This window comes from Eschrichtius robustus, chromosome 9, assembly GCF_028021215.1.
Source record: "Eschrichtius robustus isolate mEscRob2 chromosome 9, mEscRob2.pri, whole genome shotgun sequence".
NCBI lineage: Eukaryota > Metazoa > Chordata > Mammalia > Artiodactyla > Eschrichtiidae > Eschrichtius > Eschrichtius robustus.
Window position 1 is genome coordinate 34770834 of NC_090832.1, and position 25560 is coordinate 34796393.

The following is a 25560-nucleotide window of genomic DNA, read 5'->3' on the forward strand; positions in this document are numbered from 1 at the left end:
ATGGCTTTGGGTAGTAGAGTCATTTTCACAATGTTGATTCTTCCAATCCAAGAACATGGTATATCTCTCCATCTATTTGTATCATCTTTGATTTCTTTCATCAGTGTCCTATAATTTTCTGCATACAGGTCTTTTGTCTCCTTAGGTAGGTTTATTCCTAGATATTTTATTCTTTTTGTTGCAGTGGTAAATGGGAGTGTTTTCTTAATTTCACTTTCAGATTTTTCATCATTAATGTATAGGAATGCAAGAGATTTCTGTGCATTAATTTTGTATCCTGCTACTTCACCAAATTCATTGATTAGCTCTAGTAGTTTTCTGGTAGCATCTTCAGGATTCTCTATGTATAGTATCATGTCATCTGCAAACAGTGACAGCTTTACTTCTTCTTTTCCGATTTGGATTCCTTTAATTTCTTTTTCTCTTCTGATTGCTGTGGCTAAAACTTCCAAAACTATGTTGAATAATAGTGGTGAAAGTGGGCAACCTTGTCTTGTTCCTGATCTTACTGGAAATGGTTTCAGTTTTTCACCATTGAGGATGATGTTAGCTGTGCGTTTCTCATCTATGGCCTTTATTATGTTGAGGTAAGTTTCCTCTGTGCCTACTTTCTGGAGGGTTTTTATCATAAATGGGTGTTGAAGTTTGTCAAAAGCTTTCTCTGCATCTATTGAGATGATCATATGGTTTTTGTCCTTCAGTTTGTTAATATGGTGTATCACATTGATTGATTTGTGTATATTGAAGACTCCTTGCATTTCTGGGATAAACCCCACTTGATCATGGTGTATGATCCTTTTAATGTGCTGTTGGCTTCTGTTTGCTAGTATTTTGTTGAGGATTTTTGCATCTATGTTCATCAGTGATATTGGCCTGTAGCTTTCTTTCTTTGTGACATCTTTGTCTGGTTTTGGTATCAGGGTGATGGTGGCCTCGTAAAATGAGGTTGGGAGTGTTCCTCCCTCTGCTATATTTTGGAAGAGTTTGAGAAGGATAGGTGTTAGCTCTTCTCTAAATGTTTGATAGAATTCACCTGTGAAGCCATCTGGTCCTGGGGTGTTGTTTGTTGGAAGATTTTTCATCACAGTTTCAATTTCATTACTTGTGCTTTGTCTGTTCATATTTTCTATTTCTTCCTGGTTCAGTCTCAGAAGGTTGTGCTTTCCTAAGAATTTGTCCAATTCTTCCAGGTTGTCCATGTTATTGGCATATAGTTGCTTGTAGTAATCTCTCATGAGACTTTGTATTTCTGCAGTGTCAGTTGTTACTTCTCCTTTTTCATTTCTAATTCTGTTGACTTGAGTCTTCTCCCTTTTTTTCTTGATGAGTCTGGCTAGTGGTTTATCAATTTTGTTTATCTTCTCAAATAACCAGCTCTTAGTTTTATTGATCCTTGCTATTGTTTCCTTCATTTCTTTTTCATTTATTTCTGATCTGATCTTTATGATTTCTTTCCTTCTGCTAACTTTGGGGTTTTTTGTTCTTCTTTCCCTTACTGCTTTAGGTGTAAGGTTAGGTTGTTTATTTGAGATGTTTCTTGTTTCTTAAGGTAGGCTTGTATTGCTATAAACTTCCCTCTTAGAACTGCTTTTGCTGTGTCCCATATGTTTTGGGTCGTCTTGTTTCCATTGTCATTTGTTTCTAGGTATTTTTTGATTTCCTCTTTGATTTCTTCAGTGATCTCTTGGTTATTAAGTAGTGTACTGTTTAGCCTCCACGTGTTTGTATTTTTTACAGATTTTTTCCTGTAATTGATATCTAGTCTCATAGCGTTGTGGTTGGAAAAGAAACTTGATACGACTTCAATTTTCTTAAATTTACCAAGGCTTGATTTGTGACCCAAGATATGATCTATCCTGGAGAATGTTCCATGAGCACTTGAGAAGAAAGTGTATTCTGTTGTTTTTGGATGGAATGTCCTATAAATATCAATTAAGTCCATCTTGTTTAATGTATCATTTAAAGCTTGTGTTTCCTTATTTATTTTCATTTTGGATGATCTGTCCATTGGTGAAAGTGGGGTGTTAAAGTCCCCTACTATGATTGTGTTGCTGTCGATTTCCCCGTTTATGGCTATTAGCATTTGCCTTATGTATTGAGGTAGCTCCTATGTTGGGTGCATAAGTATTTACAATTGTTATATCTTCCTCTTGGATTGATCCCTTGATCATTAGGTACTGTCCTTCTTTGTCTCTTGTAATAGTCTTCATTTTAAAGTCTATCTTGTCTGCTATGAGAATTGCTACTCCAGCTCTCTTTTGATTTCCATTTGCATGGAATATCTTTTTCCATCCCCTCACTTTCAGTCTGTATGTGTCCCTAGATCTGAAGTGGGTCTCTTGTAGATAGCATATATATGGGTCTTGTTTTTGTATCCATTCAGCCAGTCTATGTCTTTTGGTTGGAGCATTTAATCCATTTACATTTAAGGTAATTATCAATATGTATGTTCCTATTCCCATTTTCTTAATTGTTTTGGGTTTGTTATTGTAGGTCTTTTCCTTCTCTTGTTTTACCTGCCTAGAGAAGTTCCTTTAGCATTTGTTGTAAAGCTGGTTTGGTGGTGCTGAACTCTCTTAGCTTTTGCTTGTCTGTAATGGTTTTAATTTCTCCATCAAATCTGAATGATATCCTTGCTGGGTAGAGTAATCTTGGTTGTAGGTTTTTCCCTTTCATCACTTTAAATATGTGCTGCCACTCCCTTCTGGCTTGCAGAGTTTCTGCTGAAAGATCAGCTGTTAACCTTATGGGGATTCCCTTGTATGTTATTTGTTGTTTTTCCCTTGCTGCTTTTAATATTTGTTCTTTGTATTTAATTTTTGATAGTTTGATTAATATGTGTCTTGGCGTGTTTCTCCTTTGATTTATCCTGTATGGGACTCTCTGAACTTCCTAGACTTGATTGACTATTTGCTTTCCCATATTGGGGAAGTTTTCAACTATAATCTCTTCAAATATTTTCTCAGTCCCTTTCTTTTTCTTTTCTTCTTCTGGGACCCCTATAATTCGAATGTTGGTGGGTTTAATGTTGTCCCAGAGGTCTCTGAGACTGTCCTCAATTCTTTTCATTCTTTTTTCTCTGTTCTGCTCTGCAGTACTTATTTCCACTATTTTACCTTCCAGGTCACTTATCAGTTCTTCTGCCTCAGTTATTCTGCTATTGATCCCTTCTAGAGAATTTTTAATTTCATTTATTGTGTTGTTCATCACTGTTTGTTTGCTCTTTAGTTCTTCTAGGTCCTTGTTAAACGTTTCTTGTATTTTCTCCATTCTATTTCCAAGATTTTGGATCATCTTTACTACCATTATTCTGAATTCTTTTTCGGAATAGGTAGACTTTTTCAAAATAGGTAGACTGCCTATTTTCTCTTCATTTGTTTGGTCTGGTGGGTTTTTACCCTGGTCCTTCATCTGCTGTGTGATTCTCTGTCTTCTCATTTTGCTTAACTTACTATGTTTGGGGTCTCCTTATTGCAGGCTGCAGGTTCATAGTTCCCATTGTTTTTGGTGTCTGCCCCCAGTGGCTAAGGTTGTTTCAGTGGATTGTGTAGGCTTCCTGGTGGAGGGGACTAGTGCCTGTTCTGGTGGATGAGGCTGGATCTTGTGTTTCTGGTGGCCAGGTCCACGCCTGGTGGTGTGTTTTGGTGTGACTGTGGCCTTATTATGATTTTAGGCAGCCTCTCTGCTAATGGGTGGTGTTGTTTTCCTGTCTTGCTTGTTGTTTGGCATAGTGTGTCCAGCAGTGTAGCTTGCTGGTCGTTGAGTGGAGCTGGGTCTTGGCATTGAGACGGAGATCTCTGGGAGATTTTCACTGTTTGATATTACGTGGACCTGGGAGGTCTCTTTTGGACCCATGTCCTGAACTTGGCTCTCCCACCTCAGAGGCAGAGCCCTGATGCCTGGCTGGAGCACCAAGAGCTTGTCGTCCACATGGCTCAGAAAAAAAGCGAGAAAAGAAAGAAAGAAAGAAAGAAAGAAAGAAAGAAGAAGATAGAATAAAATAAAATAAAAAAGTTATTAAAATAAAAAGTAATTATTAAAAAAAAAATTGTTTTAAGTAATAAAAAAAAAAAAGAAAACGAAGAGAGCAAGAAACCAAAAAACAAATCCACCACTGATAACTGGCGCTAAGAACTATACTAAAAGAAACCCCAAAAAATAAAAACGGACAGACAGAACCCTAGAACAAATGGTAAAAGCAAAGCTATACAGACAGAATCACTCACAGAAGCATACACATGTAGACTCACAAAAAGAGAAAAAGGGAAAAATATATATATATTGTTGCTCCCAAAGTCCACCTCAATTTGGGATGATTCGTTGTCTGTTCAGGTATTCCACAGATGCAGGGTACATAAGTTGATTGTGGAGATTTAATCCGCTGCTCCTGAGGCTGCTGGGAGAAATTTCCCTTTCTCCTCTTTGTTCGCACAGCTCCAGGGGTTCAGCTTTTGATTTGGACCCGCCTCTGCATGTAGGTCGCCTGAGGGCATCTGTTCTTCGCTCATACAGGACAGGGTTAAAGGAGCAGCTGATTCGGGGGCTCTGGCTGATTCGCGGGCTCTGGCTCACTCAGGCCGGGGGTGGGGGGAGGGATGGGTATGGAGGCGGGACAAGCCTGCGTACGCAGCAGAGGCCGGCGTGACGTTGCACCAGCCTGAGGCATGCCGTGTGTTCTCCAAGGTAAGTTGTCCCTGGATCACGGGACCCTGGCAGTGGCGGGCTGCACAGGCTCCTGGGAGGGGCGGTGTGGATAGTGACTTGTGCTTGCACACAGGCTTCTTGGTGTCGGCAGCAGCAGCCTTAGCGTCTCATGCCCGTCTCTGGGGTCCGCACTGATAGCTGTGGCTCGCGCCCGTCTCTGGAGCTCCTTTAAGCGGCGCTCTGAATCCCCTCTCCTCACACACCACGAAACAAAGAGGCAAGAAAATGTCTTGCCTTTTCCGCAGCTCCAAACTTTTTCCCGGACTCCTTCCCGGCTAGCTGTGGCGCACTAGCCCCCTTCCGGCTGTGTTCACACAGCCAACCCCAGTCCTCTCCCTGGGATCCGACCTCCGAAGCCTGAGCCTCAGCTCCCAGCCCCCGCCCGCCCCGGCTGGTGAGCAGACAAGCCTCTCGGGCTGGTGAGTGCTGCTTGGCACCGCTCCTCTGTGCGGGAATCTCTCCGCTTTGCCCTCCGCACCCCTGTGGCTGCGCTCTCCTCCGTGGCTCCGAAGCTTCCCCTCTCCACCACCCGCAGTCTCCGCCCGCGAAGGGGCTTCCTAGTGTGGGGAGACCTTTCCTCCTTCACAGCTCCCTCCCACTGGCGCAGGTCCCGTCCCTATTCTTTTGTCTCTGTTTCTTTTTTTCTTTTGCCCTACCCAGGTACGTGGGGAGTTTCTTGCCTTTTGGGAGGTCTGAGGTCTTCTGCCAGCGTTCAGTAGGTGTTCTGTAGGAGTTGTTCCACATGTAGATGTATTTCTGATGTATTTGTGGGGAGGAAGGTGATCTCCGCGTCTTACTCTTCTGCCATCTTGAAGCTCCTCCCATTTAATAGTATTTCTTCATATAATTTGCTTTAACTCTTTTTTAAAATACCTTTAAAAGAATTTAGGGGCAGTTATCACTTTTTATAGATTAACACTTTCCTTTAAAGTCTTTTGGCCTCACCAATAAGTGTTCTTTCAGAGATTCAAAGAAGATCCCACCTGATAGCAATGTACTAATTAGAGGCCATATGGACAGAGCTAGAGCTATGGGGTCCATAAAATTCAGTATCAAATTTTACCTCATTGTTTTTAAGGGAAAAAATGCTCTAATTCATTATTTCCATAAGTTCAAACATTGGTATTATGTTTCCCAAAGTTTCTTTCAAGCAAAATATCTAAGCTATTTAAAATTAAATTACAGTGTACCTTTGACATTTGAGTTTAATACTTGATGCATTGCCTTATCACATGCTACTCCCAAAGGCCAGTGATACGGAGTGATTTGTGATTTTCCTCCGTGTAAATTTCAGTTTCCTACACTGAGAGGTGGATGTATGGAAACAAGTCAGCACCGGGCATCAGCCCCTGAGTTCAGCTTTGCTTTGCCTTCTTTTCATTTCATCTGCAGGAAGTCTGCCGAAGTAAAAAGAAAAAAAAACAAAACAAAACCAGCAAAAACAAAAACAATACTTGGGCATATTTCATGAACGAAATGAGTTATAGCAGTATTCATTAATTTGGAGATTTGTAAATGTCTTAGTACGCCAAGAATGTCAAAGATCAACTGTACTGTGTTTAGCAGCTAATCAGAGCTATCCATCCCTAAATATTTTCTCTTTATTTCCCTTGGTTACCATGTCTTTACAAATTTGTCTCCTGGAGAGGTATGTTTTTAATAAAAGAAAACTTGTGGTAAAAGGGTCATATTCCATCTGTGAAAGTATTTGCTCTTTAAAAGTACAGTTTCCAGACCACTCATTCCCAATTTTAAGTATTTATTATAAACTCCTAAATAAATTATTCCTTAAGCCTTTAGACTTAAAGAGATATTACTATATCTATGTACTATAGTCTTTTGGATTTTTAACTAATGAAATTGCACATTTGTCTCTCCTAGAACCACCAAGACCCATTGCTCCTCCCCAGCTGCTTGGCGTTGGGCCTACATATTTGCTGATTCAGCTAAATGCCAACTCCATCATTGGCGATGGTCCCATCATTCTGAAAGAAGTGGAGTACAGAATGACATCAGGATCCTGGACAGAAACCCATGCAGTCAATGCTCCAACTTATAAATTATGGCATTTGGATCCAGATACTGAATATGAGATCCGTGTTCTACTTACAAGACCTGGTGAAGGCGGGACGGGGCTTCCAGGACCTCCACTAATCACCAGAACCAAATGTGCAGGTAAGACTGAAGAGCTGGCCACTCTGCCAGTGAAGGAATCTAGCATAAGACATATAATATTCATACAATATTAAAAGTACTAATTATTTGGTACATGATTAGTCACACTATTCTAAGACTTCCAGTTGTAACCTTAAGTATGTCATAAATTTGACTGATTTAAGGGCAGTGTGAGTGTTTCTCTTTTATTTTTCAGTAGTATTATGAATCCACAGTCTTTTCTTTCATGGTAATTTTGCTCAGCTTGCTTGTATTTAGTCCAAAATCTCTGATTGATGCAGGTGAATGTATTATATAGAGAGAAAACCTTTGCAGTTCAAGCAAATGTTGAATACCTTTCTACTATGTGGAAATTGTCTTCCTTGATAATTTTGTTATGGTCAGTGCAGAGGCCACATCTGAGAATACACATAAGAAAAGTTACTCTGAGCCAATCCTCAGTAAGATAACCCTTCAATTCAGAAAATCCTGTTGTTGAGGATTAATGCAGCAGCTTGGCACCCAGCTGTAAAATACAGAGGCTTTCCTTATGTTTAAGCCTTGTATTGCCCTCCTAATGCCTGAAACAGAGTGGTGAAAATAATAGCGCATGGAGAAAACACAAAGAAAGAATAAAAAGTGAAATAAAAAGTAATATAAAAGCATACATCCTAGTTCCTTATTGTACGATTGTTATAATGAGAGAAAATGTTAGCTATTTATTAGAAGCCCCTGAAAAGTTGGTCTAAGTTATTAGAGTATAGTTTTAGTGCACTGTTTATTTTATTATTGAAAATAGTTTAATTTTTTAGTTCAGTGAAAGAGACATTTTTTATCCATCAAGCATTATGTTGAAACACCTGCAAAGTTAGTACCTGGGTCTATGCGTCTTGAACATTTATAGATTTAGGTTCTGAATATTGAAAACTAAGACCATGGGGATCTATGAAAATGTAAATGCCTGTAAAATGTCTTTTATTTCTTTAACACCTGTTTAGCAGTTACAGTATTCTGAGGCTACCCACAAAGAGTACTGCTCTAAGATCAAAGCAAAATCCATGCAATTACCTAATGTACTGTCATCCGTAAATATTTTTTATTCTGGCTCAATTTTTATATGTTAATATTTATATATTAATTGTGAATATTAATATATTTCATATATTAATATTGAAAAATGCTCACCAATAGGAAGCTTAACTGCTCCATCATTAGTCTCAGATGTAGACAATAGAGAGTCTAGTAATTTGCTGATTGGTGTCATACATTTATCCTGTGGTTGAAAAATAGCTTAACCTCAAAAACACTGGGTAAGTCTCCATGGCTCAGCCTAAATCACACAATTTGCTTTTCAAATTTGTTGTACAGCTAAGTCTTGTCATTCTAGGTAATGTGACAAATTATTCTTATTGTAGTAGATGAACTTCCTAAGGGGAAAAACAATTTAACTCTACAACCTCAACTAGTCAGAGAAATAATTTAAAAAGGAGACAATATGGAAACTGAGAAGTAGCTCACTCTTCCAAATTTAATATCCAATGCTAACATAAAAAGATGAATAGTGATGTCCATTTTACTGAAGATATTGCCTACACATATTTTCTGATAAAATTACCTTTTTCTGCCTACATTTAATCCTTATAAGGTATATACAAATTAAAATAATAAGTGTTAATTTACTATTCCAGAGATCTTCCTTGTGACTTTTTGTGCCCTAACTTCTTTCTTTTAAATATCTCATCTGCCTTCTTATTTTTTTATTTCATCAAAATAGATCCTTAAAAATTCATAGTACCACACAATGTGTTGTTAATATAATGTAATTTTTTAACTTAGGAATTATTTGAAATCGGCCATTGGTGTGAGGGCCAATGGAGATGGCAAATAAATGAAACTGTGGGGTTTTTTTTAATATATCTTTATTGGAGTATAATTGCTTTACAATGTTGTATTAGTTTCTGTTGTACAACAAAGTGAATCAGCTATAAGTATACATATATCCCCATATCTCCTCCCTCTTGAGCCTCCCTCCCATCCTCCCTATCCCACCCCTCTAGGTCGTCACAAAGCATCCAGCTGATCTCCCTGTGCTGTGGAACAGCTTCCCACTAGCCATCCATTTTACATTTGGTAGTGTATATATGTCAATGCTACTCTCTCACTTCATCCCAGTTTCCCCTTCCCCCCTGTGTCCTCAAGTCCGTTCTCTACTCTGCATCTCTATTCCTGCCCTGCCACTAGGTTTATCAGTACTGTTTTTTTAGATTCCATATATGTACATTAGCATATGGCATTTCTTTTTCTATTTCTGACTTACTTCACTCTGTATGAATAACTCAATTTTGTTCCTTTTTATGGCTGAGTAATGTTCCATTGTGTATATGTGCCACATCTTCTTTATCCATAGCAAGATCTTTTTTGACCCACCTCCTAGAGTAATGGAAATAAAATACAAAATAAACAAATGGGACCTAATGAAACTTAAAAGTTTTTGCACAGCAAAGGAAACCATAAACTAGACGAAAAGACAACCCTCAGAATGGGAGAAAATATTTGCAAACGAAGCAACTGACAAAAGATTAATCTCCAAAATATACAAGCAGCTCATACAACTCAATATAAAAAAAACAAACAACCCAATCCAAAAATGGGCAGAAGACCTAAATAGACATTTCTTCAAAGAAGACATACAGATTGCCAACGAACACATGAAAGGATGCTCAACATCACTAATCATTAGAGAAATGCAGATCAAAACCACAATGAGGTATCACCTCACACCAGTCAGAATGGCCATAATCAAAAAATCTACACACAATAAATGCTGGAGAGGGTGTGGAGAAAAGGGAACCCTCTTGCACTGTTGGTGGGAATGTAAATTGATACAGCCACTATGGAGAACAGTATGGAGGTCCCTTAAAAAACTAAAAATAGAACTACCATATGACCCAGCAATCCCACTACTGGGCATATACCCTGAGAAAACCATAATTCAAAAAGACACATGCACCCCAATGTTCATTGCAGCACTGTTTACAATTGCCAGGACTTGGAAGCAACCTAAATGTCCATCGACAGATGAATGGATAATGAAATTGTGTTTTAAGGCTAGTTATGCGTATTAAGTGGATGAAAACAACATGTTGATGAGCACTGATTTATCCCTATTGAATACTTATGTTCAGAATGCATATTGAGCTGCAGTAAGTAAAAATAGAACTGCAAAGTGCTTTGAGGTATTTTACTTTGAGAATAACCTTATCTGTATGAGAGGGGATAGAGTAAAAATAACTTACACTCATAGCTGCTTTCAAATTTATAAATGTCTTACATTTTGAAATAATATTGGTCTTTTTTTCTGATATGTTATTTGAGAAACATTTAAGTTGTGGGCTCTGTGGCATAAAATGGTATCAAGCTCACTCATCTGTAGTTTTACTTCCAACTGTAAAAAGTTTTTTTTAAAACTATCTTTCACATGTGGTAAGTCTTTGTCACATATCTCTATTAATTTATTAATGTCCTCATAAGATGTGTTTGATGCAGGTTTTATGGTTAAAAAAAAAAAGCGCTTATAGACTAGATTTCCAGGTATGTTGTAGATTGGAGAGAAACGGGTTACTGTTTTATAGGAGTGTCTACTAATCTTGCTCTATTATTAGAAAAAGAGGGAAAGCTTATGCAATTATATATTCTATTAATTTTTAAATAATCCTGAAAAGCAGAAGTTGGATATAATTGATAAACATTGCATGTCTAAATACAGAGTCAGTAAAGGTTAAATTTATGATGTCCATCCACTTCCCTTCAAGGTTCCTTTCCCCAAGTTTAAGATCCCTCAGACCCTACCAGCACCAGCATCATCACTAGACTCAGCCTGGTGTTTTATAACAACAAAATAGAACACAACTTACACTATGATATTATCTGATATTTAGTACAAAAATTCTTCATAGTCTGGGGAAATGATCCCTTTAAGACACCAAACATAACTTTTGGAGAAGTTCCCATCTAATTCTGTTAAATTGTGCAAACTCTGAATACTGGTTCTATAAACCATTCCATTTTAACAAATATTAGGAGAATGTCATGTTGTAGGGTAGTGTTTTACCATTAATATCATCTGGTTGAGTAAATATTCATTGTTTTGAAATAGCTATTTTAATGCATTCTACATGTTAGACCACCAAGAAGCCTTTTAAGATAAGTATAAAATTTTTTAGCTATATGTATGTGTCTGATATCAATTTCACATGAATTTCTTATAGGTAACAAAGGGATGATGATTACTTTCAGTCTCTCAGAAATTCTTATTTTATTTTGGTGTATCACAGAGGAACAATTTTTGACTACTAGGGACCTATCAAAGAGTAAATTAGTTACTATTTAGTATCTTAAAAACTCCATTTTAATGTAGTTAAGCCTTTGAAATTTTACTTCTGGCAATAGTAAACTTTTTCTTTCTTGGCAGAGATCTGTCAATAAATAATTTTACAGCAAGTTAATGAAATGGTTTTATTTATGTATTAATGAGTATATTTTGTATTTTAAATGCAAGTGTAGATTTTCATAATTCAGTATTGATTGGTACTGCTTTATAATTATTTGGATATTATTATCCCAATTTTGTAGCTGGTGAATGTAAGATTCAGGAAAAACAAAATAAAAAACAGTGATTTGTCTAACCTCAGCCAACTGGGCAACTGGGGCTCACACCCATTTTCTGGAACTTGAAAAGCCTGAATTTTTTCCCCTCTTTCTCCTACTATAGGCGATCTTTTTATTTTCCCCCCCTTTCAGAAGAGTGTAGCCTGAGTAAATGAAAGTATGACGTCTGGGAGGGATGTACATTTTAAAAAATTGAGTCTTCATGGCTGAATTATTCCTTGAGAAAACATAGCTTAATGTTTGCAACTTCAATTTTATTGAAAGCACAATTGATTAGTGTGCTTAACACTCAAGTGTACACTCTTAGATATTTTAAACGGTTAAAGAAGTGTAAAAAATGTTTTACACTATCCTTTTCCGAAAATGTCCTACCTAGTTGCCAAAGCTGTGTCTTTGTTTTCTTTCTGAAGTACATTAAAATCATTTGATAAGTGCAATTACCTGCTTCAGGGTTACTCAAGTTAGGAGAGGTGGTAATTACAGCCTCTGATGGCTGTAGCCACCTACACTTGCCTCATGCTTCTCTATGTGCCTGAAGGGTATGATTACTTAGTTGTTAGCTTACAGCCTGACCCATGTTATTGTTCACATAATGCTTTTTCAGGCATTTTACACATTTTTAAAAAGGTATAAATGTGACATTGTCTTAAGTGGGAAGTAATTCAAAAACTCCATTGAACAGTCAAAGAAAGCACACTTGTTTCTTCAGTGTGTCTGTTTCCTCTGGGTATACCATCTGGTACAGAAGCTAAGAAAATACAGTTTTCTCTTTCTCTTATTAAATGGAAATAAAATATGCCATCATCAGAAATTGTCTGCATTGCTTGCTTTGGCAATTGCATGTTAAAATTGCTCTTTTAAATTGCCTTCTGCTTCTGGGTAACCCATTGTGGCACTGCTTTATGATTAACTGACATTTTAACAGCATCTCCTTCATAGGGAAAGTCAAGAGTTCAGGGTGTCCAGAACGTAGTATATTTACACAGTTGGGAAAGCTACTCTCTACTCCTACATTGAAGTCCAGTGCTCTTGGCAATTGTCATTGAAAAATGTAGATCTATGAAGCAGTGAAAAAGAGAGTGTCTTATTTTAAACGTAAACATTTACTAAAACTGAATTTTTTTTCTCTCCTAAGTCCAAAATGGAAGGAAACAAAACAAAACAATACTCAGGCATACACCAGAAACCACAGAGTAAGGAATTAAATTTTGGCCTTTTGGCTATAGTATCATCAGCAAAGTGGAACCATATATTGATTTTTATTGTAGTCTAAGATAGTTATCAATCACAAAGACTATTTATCATTGAAACTCAGCCTTGCAGTTAAACAAAAAACAAAATAAACAGCTCTGTAAGGATTGGTATGGTTTAACAGTGTAAGGTTGCCGTATGGTTTGATTTCAGTTGAAGGCTTATATCAGTGCTTGTTTTAAAATTTTTTTTTTGAAATTTATTAGTATGATTTTTACATGGCTTCTTTACTGTTTTTGAGCAAAAATTTTAAAAGGCAATGCTATTATTATTGAAGTCAAAAAAACTAAATATAAAAAGCCATAAGAAAAGTAATGGAAAACAACAGTTCTTCAATTTTCTTAAAAATCTAAAAGAGTAAAAAACCCTCTTATAGATTTTTTTTCTTTTTTAGTGAGTAATAACCTGATTTTGTTTTTCAGATTCTGTAGGGAATATTTCAGTTTGAAAGACATTTATCTATTCAGAGAAATTTTATTGGCTTTGTTGTTTGTTAACAGCACTGGGTTAAGTACTAGGTCTTCAAAGTTATACAAGCAGTGCCTTGCACTGAAGTTCCTAGTAGTCATGAGGGACAGCCCTATAAACAAAGAGTAAAATGCAAAGTGAAAACACTGAAGCTCTTCCTGTTTTTCAAGAAAGTGTTTCCGAGAAGCTGTCACCAGGAAAGGATGGCTTTTAAACTGGATCTTAAAAATTGACTATGAGTTTTTAAGGCAGAAAGAACAGAAAATAGAATAAAAAACAGAGGGAACCATATGCTTATCCCAGTTGTTAACATTGCTGATGTTTTTTGGATTATGAAAATAGATGGAGCATTGGCTGACTCTGGGCTGTGGTAGAACAGAAGCTGCAGATGGGATGTGGCCAGGGCTAATGTAGCCCAGGCTGCTATCCTGTTATTTTTAAGAAGCAGATTGACATTACTGGATTTGCTTTTAGAAAGGTCATCTCTCTGTGGAAGAGGAGTTAGAGCTAAGGAAAGACTGGGAGCAGAAAGACCATGAAAACATGCTTATAATCAAAATATGCTGTCTATTATCTTCACTATAGCATGTCTCTCTTACTGTAGATCAGAAATAGGAAATATATAAATTCCTGGAAATATTGTCATTTCTAATAATCAAGAAAGTTCCTTTCATTGAAGGGATTTTAAAGATATTTTATAGGTGATCTAACTTACTTTATTGTTTGATTTACTTTTCTTTTTCAAATATGTGGGTCAACCAGTGTCCTTAATGCGCATGCAAAATCCATGGTATAATACGTTATTGTAGAGGAGAAAATTATGAAGGATTGGAGAGAAATTCAAGAGCTACTGTGTATTTGATGGGATATTTATTCATTTCATAAATTTTACTGAGGTCGGAGTTGCATACATTGCCATGCTGAGGACTGTAGAAGATACAACATTAGTAGCACAGGCTTCCTGCTCTTCAGGTACTGACAGTCTAGTGTTAGAAACCATAATACCAATAAAAACATAGTAAGTTATATAATAAAAATATGAAGCACTTTGGAACTCCAGAGATGAGAAGGTTAATTTCTGACCCCAAAACCATTTTTCTCAAGCAATATGTTTGAAAACAATATCAACCATTCTTTCCTGAACACAGCTAGATTAACACTTGTTAGCCGTATCCCTAATTCCTTAACTGTGAAATAATGTATAAAACAATGTGCAGCCGGTAGTCACCATAAGGATGATTTGCCTTCTCTTTTTCCTTTCTTCTAACACATAGGGAAACTATATGCAAAAATGGAGGCATTAAATTGAAAATATTAACTCACATCCTAATTTTTAAAAATTTTTTAAAAAGATTTATTATTTATTTTTTTATTTTTTGGCTGCGTCGGGTCTTAGTTGCAGCATGCAGGATCTTTGTTGAGGCATGTGGGATCTTTTTCGTTCGGCGCGCGGTCCGCTGGGGTTTCTTTCTAGTTGCAGTGCACTGGCTTCTCTCTAGTTGTGCTGTGCGGGTTTTCTCTTCTCTAGTTGTGGCACGCAGGCTCCAGGGCGCGTGGGCTCTGTAGTTGTGGCACACGGGCTTTGTTGCTCCGCGGCATGTGGGATCCCAGTTCCCCCACCAGGGATCGAACCCGCGTCCCCTGCATTGTAAGGCGGATTCTTTACCACTGGTCCACCAGGGAAGTCCCTCACATCCTAATTTAAATTATCAAAGTAATTTGTGTGGTTGCTTTTGAATTCTCTGGGGCCCATGGATTATAGCAATGTTATTCTAAATTTCAATGGAGAGAGAGATTAATTTATAATATAAGCAACTTCTGTTAACTCTGCTAGTGATCTATAATGCTAGGAACCCCAGTATAAGAGTCATGAAAGTTGAACAAATATGAAATCCTCTTTCCCACTGCCCCTTTTGTTTTTTGCCTCAGGCATGGGATGTACTGTTAACCATACGTACAGTTTATGGCACGTTTTCTAATAGCTGTGTAACTAATTAAATAGAGTTGGGCTGCTTTCAGCTTAAAATTGTCTTCTTTTGACCTATTTGGTTGCTAGAAAGCATTTGGTAACCAGTAAAAAATGACACTTTTAATTTATCCACAGTACTTTTTACTACATGCTGAGTCTGTTAACAGTATCATTAAGTGCTCTTTTTATTGGCTTCATTTGTTTTTTTTGAATTTTGCATATGCAATAAAGCTGACAGGTGAAAATGATTTGGATAACAGCATCAGTTCCATTAAATATCCTGGATATCCCCTCTGGTCCTAGGTTTTTATTTGATATTAGGAAGTAGAAATAGTAGCAAAATAATATCTTAATAATGTCTTAGTGATAATAACATAAGAATATCTGAAGAAGAAAACGACATGGGTAGAATTAAGAAGCTATGGGTCAAGATATCAAACACTAAGGGATGTGTTCTGTATGAAGGATGGGCTCAAGTGACTTAGCCTGTGAACTTCAGACCTCTTCAATGGTGCCATTTTGGTTACACTAGTACACAGACTTGTCCTTGATTTTCTTCCTTTTTACCCAGAGAATCTACCTTTGTCTTCAATTGTCATTGCCTGTTTACTTCCTTATTTGAATTATAATTTATTTTCTTTGCTTCGGAATAAAAAGCAAAATTCTTAAAGTCAGGCTTTGGCAAAAAAAAAAATTGCAGTCACATTTTCTTGGTCAGGGTTTGGTGGGGGAGGAGTACAGCTTATTATTTTTGGAACTCACTTATTTAGAACCATTCTAGTTATAGTTAGTATTTTTGAAGAGTGTTGGTCATTCTGTATGATTTCTTGAGTGGAAAAAATTACTTTATAAAGATGTATCTCGTTATTTTCATAATTTAACTTTACTCTTAAAATCTGAGGATGTGATCATCATCTGAGAATTTCATTTTTTGATCTTCACTGTCTTCCTATAAGATACGGCCTTATTATAGCTAATAATTGCTGTAAGGATGACTCTTCCATCCTTTTTCCTTTCCACCAACCTGTATATAAACTACAGAGGAGAAAAAAGCATATTTGAAGGAAAAATAATGAGTGGATTCTAATCTTGAGTATTGTAAGTTACGTTACACTTTGTGAACCCAACAAAAAATGAACTTCAAAGGGCAGAAATTCATGCGTTCATGTCACCCTAAGCAAGATACGTGCAAATTCAGCTGTCACTACATATGATATGGCCTAGAAATCATTGAGTGATGTCCATTTTAATTGTCTCGGCCAAATAATATGGGTGGAGTTTGAGTTAAAATAACTCATCTTTCATTTTCTGGCTTTGTTACTATTTCCTACCTCAATGTAGTACTTCGTAATAAAAATATAATCATTAAAAAAGTTTATTTTTACGTGTTACTGTATTTTTAAGCCAATACTGTTAAAATATATGAACATCATATTTTTTGTACTGTTACATGTGAATCTATAATACTTTATTGTCAAAATACCTTTGTTTTAACATATTATATATACATATATATATAATAGGATCCCCTTTTAACAGTAATTATAGAAGGAAAGTGAAATAATTTCTCTGCCAGTTATTAGGCATTTCTTAAGTCAAGAGCACCATATACATAGGATGCTCGCTCAAAATTTACGGTAACATTTATTGGAAATCATAATACATTGCTTTGCTAGACCTTTTTCTTCTCTAAGATATATCTTACAGGTGAACAGTGGAATGTATATGTAGTTTTGAAATATAAATGGCAGTATTCTTTGCCAAGTTTGTTTAGATACTTCATTAATTTTTTTTAACTCTTTTTTTGCCATCCAGTAAATTATAACAATAAAAGAAGTTTAAGAACATGTTTTAGAGGTTTAATTTCTCCAATACTGAACAATATAATCTTAAGCTGTCACTCATTTTATGATGGCATTTTAAAGCTTTTGGGAAAAAATGTAACAATGTAACTTAAAAACAAATTGGTATATTGATGAATTTGTGATTTTGGACTGATATGTTGGAGCTCACTCTAGTAGTTTAAGAACTGCAATATGAAGATAACAATAGCTGTTCCTTCACCGTGCATTATCATGAAACGTGATGATGCTGTAGAGCATGAAGCTTTGTTTTCTTAAAACACAATTTACATACATCAGGTTATTAACATAGACTTTCTGATGGGTTGGGCCAGCAGTTCTGTTGTCCTTGATTTAGTCAATGAATTTTGAACTCCTACCAGCACTATGGTAGAGCTGGGCAAAAAGTGAAGAGATGACAACTTTTCTCATTTATCTTGTTTTTAAAAGTAAAATTAACAGGTAACTTAGTTAAATTCTAACAAGTGACAGAATGTGGAAACTGACTCATTCTATTTAATTTTACTTAAATGGGTTATTTTCCTCTGTATTTCCAACTCACATAAAGTACATCAGTAGAATACAGAACTCTGCTTATTTTTGAAAGCAACAGGGAGAAAAATTTTTCTCTGAGTCCTCCTTCCAGCTGGCTCAGATAATCCTTTAATTTCTGCCTCCTCTTTATTTCTGGCTTACTGTCCATCAATGGGAACACGCATTTTTGTAAGGCTATGAACCAGTTACTTTCACAGCAGGTCAGCTCATTGAATTAAATTAATATTTGATTTTCTCAGCTTAAGTGAACCAGTTTAGGTTTCCCTTTAAAACTTTTGCAATCAGTTTTAACAATTTGGATACCGCCTTAAAAATTATATAACTGAGGAATACTGAAAAGCAGAATTATTGTTCCAGAGTTCCCTTTTGTGTTTCTCCATTCTCTCTTCTGGTGAATTCTGCATCATAGGTATATGTGTGCACTGTGCATGTGTCTGCTCTCTAAAATAACCAGCTTTGCTCTGCTTAGGAGGAGAAAATGTGCTAGGGGAGCACTAACTATCCCTAAGCTTAATTTTTTTGGAGGTGCCTTACTGGAAGTCCCAGATTTTGTAAAGACTTCATTAGAATACATACACCCAAATAGTTTTTATAAATTATCCATAACAAAGCATTACACTAAATTTCACAAATAGAATTTTTTTAAAAGCATTTTCAACACTACAGTGTTTATGCAACTATTGTCATTTTTGTCAATGCAGTATTATTTTTCTCCATGCCCATGCTTTTTTCTTTAAGATGTAAGTATAAGATATATACAAGTTTACATTCTGCTTACTTTACTTGCTGTGATATTAACTCATTTCCCATGTTCCTACAGGACATTCTAACCATCATCTTTAGTGATTGCTTAATATTCTATTGGATATATGTGCTAGAATATATTTAACCATTCTAATAAAAGTTTAGGCTAACTCCAATGATTGGCTATTGTGAATGTTGCAGTGAGGATTATGCACTTGTCCTTTTTCTACGTGGCTGAAAAGTACTTGACACATACTCTTCAGCTACTCTGTTAGTACTGTATTAGTACACTTTAATGGACCAGCAAGGGCATGCATTCAGTCATGCAGTTTTAGCACAAGAAAGTACTTTATAATTAATCAAGTCCATGTCCCGCATTCATAACTATTCTGCACAGAGACTCAGATAGTGAGGTGATCTGATCAATATCTTACAGCTATTTGATGAGAAAACCAAAACTATTATTCAGATTGCACTTTTTGTTGTTGTTTTTAAACATTCATGTGACTCCCTTTTTAAAAAAAATTTTTTTTTTTTAATTTATATTTTTGGCTGTGTTGGGTCTTCGTTGCTGCTCACAGGCTTTCTCTAGTTGCAGCGAGGGGGGCTACTCTTCGTTGTGGTGCATGGGCTTCTCATTGCAGTGGCTTTTCTTGTTGCGGAGCACGGGCTCTGGGTGCACGGGCTCAGTAGTTGTGGCACGCAGGCTCTAGAGCGCAGGCTCAGTAGTTGCGCACAGGCTTACTTGCTCCGGGGCATGTGGGATCTTCCCAGACCAGGGCTCGAACCCGTGTCCTGTGCATTGGCAGGTGGATTCTTAACCACTGCGCCACCAGGGAAGTCCCACAGATTGCATTTTCTTGTTTTCTTTTACGTGAGTATGTCCTACGTGCCAGATAGTGCCTTAAGTGCTGGGTATTCTAAAACAAAGACTCTGCTCTGCAGCCACTCAAAATCTGGGGAATCATGATCATAGTAATTACCATGTATTGAGTACTTACTATGCACCAGGCACTAGTGTAAACTCTCAGATTCAAATCCAGGCTGCCTGATTGCATATCTTTGCTGAGCTGCCCAGAGAGTTTAGCAGATAGGTATATAGGTAAATAATTAGACCAATAAGTGGCATAATAGATGTGCTTTCAGGATTTATGGAAGCACAAAGGAGCCTTGAAGTAGGAGTAGAATTTTATGAAGCAGCAGATCATGAGCAATTATGAGCTGAGATTTGTGAGTCAGTAAAATCTAGATTAAAAGCTGGCTCTAATATTTACTACTGGGCAAGTAAGAATCTCTCTAATGTTTCATATTGTCATCTGTAAAATTATGATCAATAATTGTACCTGCCCAACTTGCTGTTTGTGAGGTAATCAGTCACGTGCTAAAGCTGAGAACTGATTGTTAAATTTTCAGGAATTTTGCCAGCCAGTTTTAAAATCATTATTAAAGAATAAATCATACAAACTTACAATTATATCAATTATATTTTAAACAAAAGTAATACATACTCAAAGGTTCCTAACTATTTTAATATAGTGAACTATTATCTATGTTCTTGAGACTATCTATGTCTATTTTATCTGTATGTTGGAGATATGACACATGAACACTTATCTCTTCCAGTTCTGTCTTGGGAAGCTTAAAACTGTAGTGGGAATATTAGAGCATGGAGATTGGCAAATGCTGCAAATCAGGACTTCTTTCCCTCACCACCTCCTCTGTTTTCTGGAGAGCCAAAACCATGTTGAAAGTGCTAAACATTTTCCAGCACACCACTAGAGATAATGCATGCAAAATGCTTACTTAGCGCAGAAACAACCCACAGTAAATATTAGCCATTTCTACATAACAAGCCATTTCACTAAAAACAACTTTTCTCCGATATTTAAAAAATTACTAACATGCAGAATATCTGAAAGAATTATGCATTGAACACAACTACAGTTTTCCTTTTGTTGTACTTCCTATATCACATATCTATCCATCTTTCCAACTTTTTATTCGTCTATCAGTACATCTTAACTTTTTAACATTATTTTTTAATACATTAGAATATTTTGATCAAGGGAGTGATTTTTAAAGAATAGTTAAAGAATAAGTAGTTTGAATATTTTTACTGAAATGTTTAGAATGGTTTGGTTTTTAGAAATATTTCTCTAGTGGTTGTTGGGAAAAGGATGGAAAGGAGAGTTCAGGAGATTTAGAAGGCTTCTAATATCAGTCTAGGCAAAAAATGGATCAGTGCTTGAACTGAAGCAGTGCAGATAAGGATTCCAATGCTGAGGCAGAGATGAAAGAGATTTGAGAGTTGCAATCAGTAGAATTTTGTGACACATTGGAAGGAATTCTGGCTTGGAAAAGTAAGGTATAGTGACAGGTTTTAACTTGAAGGGGTAAAACATTGGGAAAGTGTTGGAAGGGAGGTTGCTATGTTTAGTTTTAGAAATGAGATATTGGGTAGGCAGTTATATTCATGGATCTACAGTTCAATAGAGAGGGTAGAGAGCAGGATATACAGATTTGGGCGTCATCACCATTTCATTCGTGATGTTGGAGTCATAGGTACGCTTTCCTTGAATTAGAAATTCAAGTAAATTTTGTTCAACCACGTTTAAAAAAAATTTTGGGGGGGTTGAATTATATTGTATATGTTAATATCTTTTTGCATGAACTATTCAGATTACTGAAACTGTTAAATGTTTTTATGTAGAACCAACTTAAAAAAATACAGTGGCTGTTTTTTATTTACAAATGCATTAAACTTGATCAGTATATACTTTAAAAAGACTGATTAGTTTGTCGAATTATGACATCCGTAGTTACATTTTAAGTGTTCCCCATAATGGGTAGCTCAGAGCATTATGCTAAAGGCAGAATCAAAATGTGGTTTAGTTTTGGTTTTCACCAGCTGATCCTAGGTGAACTTGCCCTCTGTTGAGTGCATTTCTGTCTTCTTTCCCATTTGCTCTCTGACCTCCTTTGGTACCTCATCTCAAAGATTCATGGTGTTCTTATGCAGAATGCATGCCTTTCAGGAACTCCACACCATGACAGGAGAGGGTCATGAGCACGTGTAGGAGGGATTAACAGCAGCAGGGGCTTGGTCATTCTTTGGGATGCTAGTATGCGACAAACAGTTGTGTTTGCACTAATATCCTAATAGAACTTTGAGTTATAACAACTTATTTTTTCAGTTTTGTATCAAATTCTACACTTGAGTGCTTTGAAAATGAACTAAAATAATTATTGTGATTCTTTATACCCTCAAACCAGAAGCCTCTGTAGGACAAATTTAAATAACTAGACTTTCCAAGGATTTTCACCAGAGCAAATGAAATAAAGTACCTATTTCAGTGAATCGCAGAAAATAAGTGTTTCTTTGTCAGATTTTAGTGGAATGTTCTTGTAGTCTAAAAAGTAGGTCGGCAAGACTGAGATTGTATTGTAAAACAGCAGTACAAATATCTTCTTAAGGAAATGACTGTACAGTTACCTATTATTAAAAAAACAGAAATTTTAGTGATTTATTCCTTAAACTATTCCTTAGTCTTTGAGTATAATGCTAATTATATGGACTAGGTTAATTGGATTTCTACTTTTTTTAGCTGATCACTTCTCTCAGTTACAATATTTTATAATTGTAATTTTGTAAATAATCAGTAAGCCCTTTTTAAAGCTCTGTTTATGCTAATCATTTAGTTGTGTACAATTTCAATGAAAGGATTCTCAAAATACATTCTAAAGTTGGTTAATCAATTCTTTTATTATCTTTTAAGATGAGTTGGTATGACCTCTATAATGAAATTGACTCCGAGAGAAAGTGTCAAAGTTGGAAATATATTAAGCTCCTGGAAATATATTTTGACAGAAACATGTATACATATTTTTGTAACAGTAAAGTTAAAATTGGGTAATATTACTATTATTTTAAATTTAAAATCATGAATTGATCTGATGCAGAAATCTTCAGGAGTTAGAAATATTCTTTTAAAAAAAATAAGAGGGTATAATCACAGCCTTTTAATATACCTGTCATCAAAAGTCTGAATAATAGAGAAATGAACATGGACCTGCATGCAGCAGAAGAGTAGAGCAGAGATGCTCCCATATTACAAATAGTACACAATATTTTAATTTTCATGGGACTAGTAAACCATTTATTATATTATGGTTTTTAGCAATGAATAGTGCATATGTCTTCAGTTAAAAATATATCCTTGGCTTGGACAGGTGGTATTTAAGAAGTTTGGAGTGAGAAATGGTTTGGCAGTGTAACAAGGCATGTTAAAGTGCCTACCTTGAAAGGAAAGAAAAAGAGATAGACATTTCCCATTACTACCTGCTGTTAAGGTGCTCACATTATCCCTAAACAACCTCATGCTTGTGGCAATAATCATGCACTGTCGTTTTCTGTACTAATATGAAAGGGCAATTCAATCTTTTTGACAAATACTGCAGCACTTATGGCTTGGCAAATTTTCATTACACAAACCCAGTTGATACATATATAGGTTGTGACACTCTGGCTGAAATGACTTTGGATTAACTGTATCGAGGAAAGTAAAATTTTATTTAAGGTGTTATTTTTCTTCCATTTTCCTTTTCTTCTCTTCCCACCCCAGCCTACCCTCACTCTTGCCCTGAGTTCAAATTCATCCTACTTCCTTGTTCCTTTATAAGCTATATCATTATATCCAGAAAATGTCTTACAGTGAAATTGAAGGAAGTTTTCCATGTCTGTTTGTAATTTGCTTCTTTGTTTATATTTTCTCAATTGTGTATGCACATCTATGTCTACATGCACCAATGTACAGTCTAAGGGATTCACAAAATTTTTGCTTTCTTACTGGGGCTCTTTTCTCTAAAAAGACCTATTGTATAGTTTTTATAACCGTAGCCTCTTAGAGTCATTCATAGTCTCTGAGTTGGTGTGAAGTATGAACAAAAAAACAAAGCCTTTTTGCTTTGATGATGTTATAGTTAACAAGTTTTGTACTCCTAAAATGTCCTTTGCAATCATGCCTGGTTTGGAAGTAGTTATTTTACTTTTTTTCTTCTTTAGTTGCTACATCTTCTTAGTTGGTATATCTCTCGTGGAGAGGAAATGAAAGGTTTATTACATTATTACTTTAAAAGATGACACATGAATTCTGTGCTGACTCCCAAAGTGGCACTCCTGAGAAAGAGGTCATTTCTCTGGTAACTTAATATGCCAGGTAAGATGTGCTTGTATTTTAAATAAAGTTACTGAGTTAGGAAATATTAACTTTAGAAAATGCAGACTAAAATCAATAGTTTTTCTAAACTCCCAAACAAGATTGCAAAGGAATTATTCATGTCTTTAGCCTCTTTATCATTCTTTCTCAGTGAAGTACCCTATGTTGAGTAAAAGCATAACAAGAATAACAAGTAGAAAAATTTTATATATGATTTTTAATTTAGAAATTAATGATTACAGTCTTTTTTCCATAGCGAATAGCAAATGTAATAAACTTTTTGGGAAAAATGTTTGGTATAGTTTTTAATTTAAACTTGTACCTTTAAGATTGATTTCATTTGATAGAGTGCTTGCCATCAAACACGATATTAATGAAATCTTTACTCTTAAAATTGGATTGTTTTTTCCTGGCTCTGTACATAGTCTGCCATTTTGCTTTTCTCACCAACCAAGTTGTAATAGTATTTTGTATTGTGGTGAGGTTTGAACATATACTTATTTATAAGGCACAGTACAGGCTTTGTCTCAGGTTAAACACTGCAATGATTCCAAAGAAGTTTTTTTTTTGTTATCATTGTTGATTAATTTTGGAAATTTGTATATTTTAATCCTGAAGTGGCTAGTTGTTGTTTGATGGTATTGATAACCTAAGTGAACTTAAGTAACAGAAAACATAATACCAGTGTTGATTTTACAGGATATAAAACATTATTCAAATAGTCTTTATTTTATTATTTATATATTTACATACAATTATATGTGTTATTTACATCCTTCTTAATTTCAAGAACAATTTGAGATGGTTTACTAGAACATACAAGATTGAACAGAAGAAAAGGAATTGATAAGTAACTTGGGAGAAAAAGGGACACTAGGGGAAAAAAACAGATAGATTTAGGGGGTAATAAGAGTAAACAAACATTTATGTCATCGAATCTGGTGTTATTAGGGAGACCATAGATTTGGTTCTGAGTTTATTAGTAGTAAAAGCAAAATCTGTGTCAGTTAATAACTATGATATTGTTTATAATAAAAAGCTAATGTTTCAATCACTTACAGCATTCTAAGAAATGTGCTCAGTATTTGACACGTAATTATGTTATTTAACTATTGCAATGCCCCACAAAGTGGTGATTTGTTCAATTTTACGTATGCCAGAGAGGAATCTCAAAGAAGTTAGGAGTTTTGTCCCAGGTCACACAGCTATTAACTGGTTGAGCTCGGATGTGAATCTGGATACTTCTGACTCCAAGATCCATAGTCTTATCCACAGAAGTCATAGTTTTCATAAGATAAATAAGTCAGTTTCGTCAGGAAAATATGCCTTGTCTTAATTCTGAGCCTAAGATTAAAAAAAAAAATCTTCTCTGGAGCTCAGCCTTGGTTTAAGGATAAAATGGAGCCTCTCTAGAGGACTGTCTGTAATGCATATCCTTCAGGCAATCCTTTTGAGTATCTCTTTCCTCTTGTTGCTACCAAATTATTTTGTCTTGAGGCTATGAACAAATTGATTTTCTAAAAGCTAGTCTCCTATGAACAGTTAATATTAAAGCCACAGGAAAACTTGCTGGTCAGAATTTTAGTATCTTTTTCCTAATCAAGATCTAGAAAAAATACTCATATAATTGATACCTAATCTAGAAATTCATCTATCACACAGAATTTTGATAAATATCCAATGCTATATTACATAGTTTTAAACCATTTTTACATATCTGTTTGCTTTTCTATCATCTTTTACCTATCGAACTATAATTGTTCTATTTTATAAACTTTTACAAAGATGATAAATTAGGTTTTAGTTTCATTAATTTTTAATAAATCCTTGAATATTCATTAATAGTACCACATGAACTTTATAATAAACTTTATTACTTATTTTACTAAGGTAGAGGTATTTTTGAAAGTTTGTCTTAGTGAAGGCAATGCAAAAAAATTTTAAAATATCCTCATTAGTGGTTACAAAAATCTTGATTATTTTACTTACC

At 35.6% G+C, this 25560-nt stretch overlaps 1 protein-coding gene across 4 annotated transcripts in view; it reads left to right on the forward strand.

Annotated features, from left to right (window-relative positions):
• The window catches only part of PTPRK (protein tyrosine phosphatase receptor type K), a 554818-nt gene that overhangs the window by 335878 nt on the left and 193380 nt on the right, over positions 1–25560 (forward strand). For all 4 annotated transcript variants that reach the window (XM_068551059.1, XM_068551061.1, XM_068551060.1 and 1 more), the window contains exon 7: positions 6586–6879. In XM_068551059.1, the coding sequence (XP_068407160.1) occupies positions 6586–6879 (294 nt within the window). The remainder of the gene's footprint in view (positions 1–6585; positions 6880–25560) is intronic.